This window comes from Perca flavescens, chromosome 8 (assembly GCF_004354835.1).
Source record: "Perca flavescens isolate YP-PL-M2 chromosome 8, PFLA_1.0, whole genome shotgun sequence".
NCBI classification, from domain to species: domain Eukaryota; kingdom Metazoa; phylum Chordata; class Actinopteri; order Perciformes; family Percidae; genus Perca; species Perca flavescens.
In genome coordinates, this window is record NC_041338.1 from 5,046,392 (window position 1) to 5,055,759 (window position 9,368).

A 9,368-nucleotide genomic window follows, 5' to 3' on the forward strand; every position below is an offset into this window, starting at 1 on the left:
TATATATATACATATACATACACACACACACACACACACACACACACATTACTAATCATAGCTGTAAAACAAAACGTTTTATGTTACTAATCATATACACCGTTGACATAGACTTGCTATAAATCATAACGCCACCATCACTTGTAATATTGCCTTTAATTGTTCTTGTATAGTTTCTATTTAAGCTTTGTATACCTTGGATTTGATGATGCCTCAAAACTATTACATATGTAGAAGGTGTTCAAATCTGGAAAATTAACTGATGTAAAATGAACTGTTCTGGATTTGACCAAGTTATCTGAATAACCATGTTTTAGAAACAGGCCGCCAGTGACAAACTGTACATAGTTGTTTTGGAAGCACTGCAGCAGAGTATTATTACACATATCTTGACCACGGCAAAGAGTCACATAACACAGAATCATGTCAGATGGCTGATGTTCTTTTATTGAGTTCAACACCAAACCAGTCAAGCGGTAAAAATGAAAAAGAGTGAACAGTAGGCTGTGTAGGAAGGCTTAGTCTGGGCCGACCCAGGAGGCTGCTGAGAGTGGTTCACTGTGTGAACTGATGTGCTGCTACATGTAGTAGTGTCCTGTCCTGGGAAGATCAGCTGGTCCACATCCATTCACACATGGCCCAGGAATGCCAGAGTCCTGCCCTATAAAATCACAAACAACTCATAAATGTTTTTGTACACTACATTTCCTCTGAGAAGACAGACATCATGAGGTGTTACTACTTTTCCCCTGCAGACTCCCATCTCTAAATAAACCATCATCTGTATTGTCACATATTTAGAAAAAGTAAGCAGGCTCTAAACTATAGTATAGCTTATAGCCACTTCATGTCACCTTTGCTACTTTAGTAGTCTTTGCAAATGCTTACCGTACTCTATTTGTTGACTAAAACAGGTGACCATCGCTCTCTGACTTTTCTTGTAGTCAGCCACGCTTCTCATCTGGTCTGAAGGTCCAACTTCTTTGTCATCAGGGAAACAGCTGATCTATTGCAGAAAAAAAAAAAAAAAAAAAGAAAAGTAAGATAAATACATTTTTAAATAAGTGATAATACGACCTGTAGGAAAGCTTTGTCAATGTGAATTATAACCATACATCTATCTGATAGTCATCTAAACATAAAGTACAACAGAGTAAGATTTTATTTTAAGTGACTAACTCATTAAATAACCGATAAACATGTATGAGTATTTCTGTCCAGTTCAGCTAACTATAGTAATGTTTTTAAAAAGTACAGCAGAGTGCGTAAGTTTAAATAATCACTAAAATATTAAAGATAGACTTGCAGATGTTCACCCTTCATTTGTTTTGCCCTTCTTTTTGTTAGGTTAGTTTCTTATCTCCCAGTTAGAATTGTTTAGTTTGTTACTTTTGTGGTAGGCCACCCTGAAGCCTTATATATCTGTTATGTATGTATTTTTTTCTACGTAAAATAAATATGTATGTTGATCTAACCACCTAATTGTTTGTGGCTACTTGGGAGACGGGGAAGATGGGGCCTTTTCATGTTGCGTCCTAGGCACCCCTAGACTGGGGCGCAACACAGATTAACGTTATTTACCATTATTATCATCATCATACTGCTCTTAGATACTAGCCTAGAAATCTAGACGCACCCTAGTGGCAGCAAATTTATTTTGCAGCCAGGGTCAGTCTAGGCACTCTCCGTTGGCTTGCGAGCTGGAAAAAACTTATTTTGGTCAGGCCAATCACATTGTGTATAGAGTCGGTGGGTGGGGCTTATGGCTGCTGGTGCTGCTGCTGATGCTGGGAACAGCGGTCTTCTGGAAGACTTGGAGTTCAGCTTTTCTTTGAGAAAAGAACAAAGAACGGCACAGAAATCATTCTTAAAAAAGGAAGATGTGTTCGGAGTTTTGCCGACCGGATACGGCAAAAGTTTAATCTATCAACTAGCTTCGCTACCTTCTTCGTTGCTCTGCCTGGTTGTAGCGCTATCCTATTAAGTGCAGAGGGAATTTGAAAGACAACCGTTTATCCCGCCCCTCGGATTGAGCTCCGTCAATGGTGAGTTCCCAGACCCAACATCTTGATGTGGGTCTGGCTTGTCAGGCTAGTAAGATACACCTTAACAAAAAAACATTAAAGTACAACATAGTGAGTAAGATAAATATATCACCAAAAGTATTAAATAACTGATGAAAAAACAAAAAGGAGAATTTTCTTAATATGGCTATTTATTATTGCCTTACCTCGGTCTGCTCCAGCTATCTATAGTAAGAAAATACTCAAAGAACAACATTGTGAGAACAGTAAGATAAATAATCACTGAAAAGGTGATAATAATAAAAAAAACAGAAAAAGACTTTGTTAATGATGTTATTAGTTATTACCATGTATCAGATATAGCCATCTACAACATCAAAGAACAACAGAGAACTAAATCGTTACATAAAAATAATGGCAGGAGAAAATTGTTACTACGGACTTACCTCTGGTTCAGTAAAAAGTCAAACACTCAAAAACGAGTGAGTAAGATAATCTTTGAATTATTAAAATAGGACTCCCTCTTAGCAGTAACTTGCTTGCAGTTGTCTTCCTCAAAGAGGTGCTGAGGCCAGGCGTCAATGGAACTGGGTCTCCAGAGCGTTCTGCCTCTCTGAGGTCTACTTACAAAACCTCCTCGGCCTCTACTCACTTCCCTCTTCGCTGCTCCTTTTTGTGGAGCAGCTGAGGCCAGGAATTGAGGAAGCCGACTCTTTAGAGCTACTTCCCTCCATGAGGTTTTGCGTCAATCTCCTCTTGTTGATAGACACTGAGGGTGCCGGCAGGAAGCTGCCACGACCACGAAGACTGAATCCTCTCAGTTTTATCCTCAAGTAGTTGCTGATATTCCACAGGCTGCTATTTCTGAACAGGTACCAGAAGGTGCCTAACAATCAGTCTCTGAGGAACAGCAACCAAATCCCCAAAAGAACAATGAGGGTGGACCGGAGCACCAGTGGGAACAGGAGGAAACGCTTGTCCTCTTTGCGGAGGAGCTGAGGCCAGGCGTCGGTGGAACTGGGTCTACTCACAAAACCTCCTCGACCTCTTCTCACTTACCTGCGTCCGGCTCTCTTCGCAGCTCCTTTTTGTGGAGCGGCTGAGGCCAGGAATTCAGGGAGCCGACTCTTCGGAGCTACTTCCCTCCATAAGGTTTTGCGTCCATCTCCTCATGTGAGACGCTGAGGGCGCAGGCAGGAAGCTGAAGACAGACTCCTCTGTTTTATCCTCAAGTAGTTGCTGATATTCCTCAGGCTGCTATTTCTGAACAGGTACCAGAAGGTTCCTGACAATCAGTCTCTGAGGAACAGCAACTGAATCCCAAAAGATGGGTGAAGGTGGAGGGGAGCACCAGTGGGAAGAACAGGAGGAAGACGAGGGGAAACAGGAGGCAACACTAGTAGCCTGGGCCGCTGGATGAGAGGAGAGCGATGTCCGACATGGTTATCATCCTCCTCATCCAACATGCTGTCGTAACCGGAGTCATCCAGCATCTCGTCATCCTCTTCCTCTTCTTCATCAGAGGAGAGCGCGTAGAAAGACATCTCACCATCTTCATACTGAAAAACACTCCCATCCTCCTCATCATCATCATCACCATACAAAAGTGGGGCGATATACTCACCTTCCTCAACCTCGACCTCTGGTGCCACATCATCAGCGATGTAGCGAGGGAGGTTGATGGCTCTGATCAGCTGGGGGAACACTTCAGCAAGATTTTGAGAGGAGCCACCTGATGAAAAGAAGATGCATGCATATTTATATTGTTGTTGTATATATTTACATAAAAGGAATAATAAAAAAAATTAAAAAACATGCACATCCCTGTGCCCAATAGGATGTGTGCTGGAAAAAAGACATATCTAGCAGATTGGAAACAAATAGATCCACACACGAAGTAGCTTCTGTTGGAAAGATTATGTTGTGCTAAGTTTCTAAACTAACATTTCCTAAAAAAGAAAAAAAAAGGGGGGGAGCTACTTGCGGATCCATTTCTATGAGTCACAACTGTATCCAATCATATTGCACCTTTGTTATTTTATTGGGAATGAGATGACCCTGGAGTGAACAGGTGTTTTTTGGGAGAGTCTAGTGCCAGAAGACATTTCCTTTCACGGCACTGTATGAATTGAATCCATAATTTGCTTCATTTACAAGCTTTTAGTGTTACGAGACTCTGACTGCATTCCGGGTAACAGTCGGAACTACTTCTTCACAATTGCCTAAACTCATAATATTGTTGGTGCTTTTTTAAGAATATCTGTGCATTAGTTCAGAAATGGGAAGAAAAAAAAAAAAAAAGTAGATGCTTCGGCAAACCGATCTTGATAGATTTTAAGCAAAGCTTCAACAATTAAACTCAACTCCCCTCGTAGAAGAAGAGGCATAGATATAGAGAGGCCCAGTTGGTTTCTTTCATAGGTTTACTTAACACAATAGGCTACATTCTGATTCCTGCATGCTCTAAAAAGTGCTGACATATGCTCCTAATACATTCCACTGTCTCCATGGTAATCAACAAAAAATATTTTGGGGCATTATTCAAAAATGTGCCCAGTTGTTTGGTAAACTTTCGAATTTGCACGCACAAAAAAAAGACCCCCTCAAACATAATAGAATGAGATGACCCTGGAGTGACAGGTGTTTTGGGAGTCTAATGCCAGAAGACATTTTTCACGGCACTGTATTTAATAAATCCATTATTCCCTATAGTTTGCTTGTCATTTAAAAGCTTTTAGTGTTATGAGACTGAAGGCAGGTCATAGCAGTTAGACACAAATGTCTAAACTCATAATATTGTTTAGTGATTTTTGAAGAATATCAATACATTGGTTCACAAATAGGGGAAAAAACAACTTTGAACTTAAAAATTAGATGCTTCTGCAAACAGATCATTGTAGATTTTAAGCAAAGAAGAGGCATAGATATATCTAGGAAGAGGCCCAGTTGTTTTTTTTTCATACATGTACATTCTGATTCCTGCACACTCTAACGTACCTTGCTAATAAATTCCGCAGTCTCCATGGTGACCAAGAAAATAGTTTTGGGCATTATTTGAAAATGTGCCCAGTCGCCATTTTGTTTGGTAAACTTTCGACGCCAAAAAAATGCGAAAAATGACCCCTTCACATAAAAATAAGTGTAGTCAAATCAATAATTGGTTGTTAATACATTCAGCACCTGTCCGGGGAATTTTTTTTATGTTCCAAACATGAAATAATGATTTTACATGGAGAAACGTTGTGTAGCCTAGCCTAGCTAGCTAGCTGTTCTCACCAAATGTATTTTCCCCAGTAAGGCCCACTTTGTTCTTTAGCTAGCTACCTTTAAACTCAATAAATTATATTACTTTCATACTGGAAATAACTTTAAGGAATTTACAGAAATGAATTAATGAATTTGGAAGAAGAAAAACGTGAAACCAGAAGTTTTCTTACTTTCATTGTCGTTGTCGGACACACCGGCAGCTCCAATCTGCAGGTGTCCCTCCCAGGCAGGCGATCGCAGCCGACTGAAAGACATTATCACAGTTGTTAGCTTTTACAGTAACAGTAATGAATTACCCAATAGTCCACAGTTATCAACCAAAACAAAATTTGTTCTCCAAAAGTTCAGCTTTTCAGCGTTCAGGTTTTTGCAATAGCGTGTGTCAACTCGTGTCAAACTCAGATGCAAAAGGAGAGATTGGAATGTTTGACAGCTTTATATACCCGTACCTCGGGCCATCGTCATTAAGTTTCCATGACGATACTGACGCATGCACGTGCGTGTGCGTTAGAAAGGGAGAGATACATCACATCCATGGTCGTTAGGGGTGGGATCGGGCCGAATTTTTCTGTCCGAGCACGGCCCGCGTCCGACAGGCATCAAGAGATTTATGTCTGAGTCCGACCCGGCCGGACACCGTTAAAATCTCATTTTTTCTCATACTAATGACACATGTAGGCTACGTGCGTTTGTGTGGAAAGCTTTTATTAAGCAACTGTAAGGAAGGGACTCAGAAATGTCAACAGATGAGCGCATCAGCACAGTGAGCGCGCACACGGGGCAACAAGCGCACGTTAACACAGGCGCACACAAGAGGCCCAATCATATAATCGAAATCAAATTAACATATGCCTAGACAACTATGTGGAAATACTTCCACACAGTGGACTTTCCTTCATTTTCGGTGGTTTTAAAATCTCCTGAGGCCAACTTCTTTTTAACATCTTCCATCGCTGCGGTCTGAGCGCTCAATGCGCTGCGGCATGCAGTCTGCCTGATATGCACTTGTTTCTGCACACAGAAAGACGGGTTAGGTTAATATTTTAAATTCATTTTAATCACAAAAACGAACATTTGCATCAAGTGAAACAGGCCCATTACATAATAAGCTGTTTAAAATGTTAAATGTCCAATGCCTTAGGCTACCGCGCTGATGTGACCGTCCGAGCACAGACGGAACCTGTCCATCATTTCTAAATATCCGTCCGAACCCGGGCCGGCCTGTCGGGTACCGTCGGGACCTTAATGTGAATGTAACCCAAATATAAATGATCAGACTTAATTGTCTAGATGTTACCATAGGAGTATGATTTCTAGGTGTAAATCACAATACAAGCTATACTAAATCACTATACGATATATTCTTGGACAATAAGATGTTTACTGATATAAGAGTCCACCACAACAGGATTTCGATTCAATTCATGAGTTGTGACTAATTTGAGACAATATTTAACAATCAGTCACAGTCTATATAAACTCACAAAAATCAACCAAACATGATTTGACTATTTTATAGAGCTTATCCAGACATTTAAATGAAAATAAAAAAATAGACCTGTTTGTAAAGTGGCACATTTCTCATGTTTAAGTGCAAATGTTTTTTTTATACCCTTGACCTTTTAAGAGCCATTACAATTTTTGAAATAAAGGAGCATCTTAAAGATATGATCAGTTTTCACTTCAAACCCATCGTTAGATTAATTATTGCATCGTTAATTAATCCAGCTTGATTTGTCACTACACCCCTAATGATTTCCATGCATTTACCTCAATAAACAATAAATCACAATACATTTTATTAGTATCGGCCATTTCTAGACCTAAAGTGTCAAAACATTGTCCCCTGGCTGCACTTATAGGTCCAGAATGATACACGGCATGCCACGGCATAAAAATAAATATTATAATTTTTATATATATTTTGTACTTTGCGCAAACGTTAAAATCTTGATTCTTCTAACATTTACCCATCTGTGTGGGTTAGTAGCAGCAGCAGCATTAAATGAAGTATGTCATTAGTTATTTGCAGCCAGCCATACTGTTGCTTATATCAGTTACATGCAAATGTTCCCAGACATGACCTAACTGTGGTCAGCAGTAATAGAATGTTTTTGTACAACTTACTAGACTATAGATCAACTGCACTGATGTAAAGGTCTTCTAAAAACAAGTTTGTGTACATCATGTGCACTGATGGAAAATGTAGTTTCTCCTCCTCTCCACTTGTTTCGGGAACAAGAATAAAAAGATCAGGAGCTTCTTAAATTTTTATTCAAGTTTACACAAGAGTTGTCACTGCTCCCCCATTTTTGCAAGCCTCCTGCTGCTTGCCTTGACCACAGTGATGAGGATGATAAGGAAGAAGCCCACAGTCCAGACACCTGCTACAGGCAGTACCACCGTCATCAGTATATCTGAAACAAAAACGCCAAGGACAAGGTGGTATCCACAGTGGGAAAGGACTGCTTTCAATGAGATCTACAGGAAAAAGCAAAGACAATTTTGAAGGGGCAGAAGTAGAGCAACAGTGATAAAGAAACAGCTTACTGGATTGAGGTCTGTCTGGTATTTCAATCCTGATGGGTCCATACGACAGAAGGCCCAGAGTGGGGTCGGCTCTCACTGCTTCTCTCTTACTGATTGAATTACAGTTCTGTAAAGAAAACAAAAACAGCCAAGATATAGGTAGATATTTTCACAGTATTTGAGAGGTAACAAATATGAGGCCTAAGGTCGTAGTCATATTTTAAAGGGCTTTTCCCTTTATTTGATAGTGACAGCGAATAGACAGGAAAGGTGGGAGAGAGATGGGGGACGACACTCTTACTGGATGAGTTGTAGTCAACTTAAACCTTGTGCCTCACTTTAAAAACAGTTGCTCTGTGGCCGGGTTGGCTCGGTGGGTAGAGCAGGTGCACAGGGTTGACTCGGGCCTGTGGCGATTTCCTGCATGTCTTCCCCCTCTCTCTCTCCCCCCCGCCCCCCCTTCTCACCTAGCTATCCTATCAAACATTAAAAGGCGGATATGCCCCCAAAAAATAAAGTTGCTCTGATGTCCCTGAAGGACAAAAATGTGTTTTCTACCATTAAGTTAACCATTTTAAAAGTTAAATCTTTTGACCAACTTCAGTCCTGATTATAACTACCAAAAATTCATTAATTTCCAGAAATTTTAACCATTCAGGTGCCAGTATGTTTACATAATACCACTATATGAAATAAAGTAAAAATGTAATTATTTTCTTTACACTCAATTCTAGGTGGATGATGGCAAGCAACATCATAGACACTGCAGTGTAAAGTAATGCTGCAGCAATGCCCCTAGTGAAAACCAGGAAAATAGCATGCATTTGACCCACAGAGCAAACGTAAGAAAATGGCTCAATATGGTGGAAAAACAGTAAAATCTACAATCTTGAATGGGTTTTAATGGGGAAATGTGCGTCCTTAAAACTTGCCTTGCAGGGCTGAGTGCCTGTATTTTGGCTAAACAGTTTAAGGATTGAAAAATTAAAAAGCCAACAATGTCCCTAATGCACAAGGGTTAAGACTACAAAGATCGTAAGATGAATGAGCTCACAGGTGTGCAGGACTCGTGGTCGTCTGGCTCGCACAGCTGAACGGTGCAGTGCAGATAGAGCTCGGGAGGTTCCGCCAAGAAACGAAACATGTCGAAGCTGAAGCGAACGGTGGAACTTTCTCCATTCCGGCCAGACTGTGCTGCGCTCACGTTAAAAAAGGACACAGTCTGGTCATCCACACACCTGGATAGAGAGATGGAAGTGAAGAGTAGGCATGGGTTGACTGGAGTTTATAGTTAAAAAAAAAAAAACGACAAAAGTGAGAAGAACTGTCAATATTGAGCGGTTCTGACCCGTGCTGAAGCAGTGTGTGAACATATCCCTCAGTAGTGTTCGGCTGGGGAGACTGTGTGGCCCAACACCCACTAACCATTAGCAGGAAAAAATCTGCAGGCTCTGTGACCGTCACCTCCACATACACCTGGACGCACAAAGCCAATCACTGACATGATACAAATAGCTTCACCAAAACGTGCTTGAACTGGATGAGGAG

At 40.7% G+C, this 9,368-nt stretch overlaps 1 protein-coding gene and 1 long non-coding RNA gene across 5 annotated transcripts in view; both read right to left on the reverse strand.

Annotated features, from left to right (window-relative positions):
- Window positions 1–426: 426 nt before the first annotated feature.
- Window positions 427–1,655, reverse strand: LOC114560676 (uncharacterized). The gene is made up of 2 exons (XR_003693216.1): window positions 889–1,655; window positions 427–661 (listed from the first exon to the last, which is right to left on the reverse strand). It is a non-coding gene; the product is annotated as an uncharacterized LOC114560676 (long non-coding RNA).
- A 5,888-nt stretch (window positions 1,656–7,543) lies between these two features.
- Window positions 7,544–9,368, reverse strand: part of zpd (zona pellucida glycoprotein d) — a 5,888-nt gene continuing 4,063 nt past the window's right edge. For 3 of the 4 annotated variants that reach the window (XM_028585337.1, XM_028585338.1, XM_028585339.1), the window contains 4 exons: window positions 9,169–9,296; window positions 8,875–9,058; window positions 7,842–7,947; window positions 7,544–7,708 (listed from right to left, as the gene is read on the reverse strand). In XM_028585337.1, the coding sequence (XP_028441138.1) occupies window positions 7,587–7,708; window positions 7,842–7,947; window positions 8,875–9,058; window positions 9,169–9,296 (540 nt within the window). In that variant the 3' untranslated portion in view covers window positions 7,544–7,586. The remainder of the gene's footprint in view (window positions 7,709–7,841; window positions 7,948–8,874; window positions 9,059–9,168; window positions 9,297–9,368) is intronic. The other variant, XM_028585340.1, reaches the window with a different exon arrangement.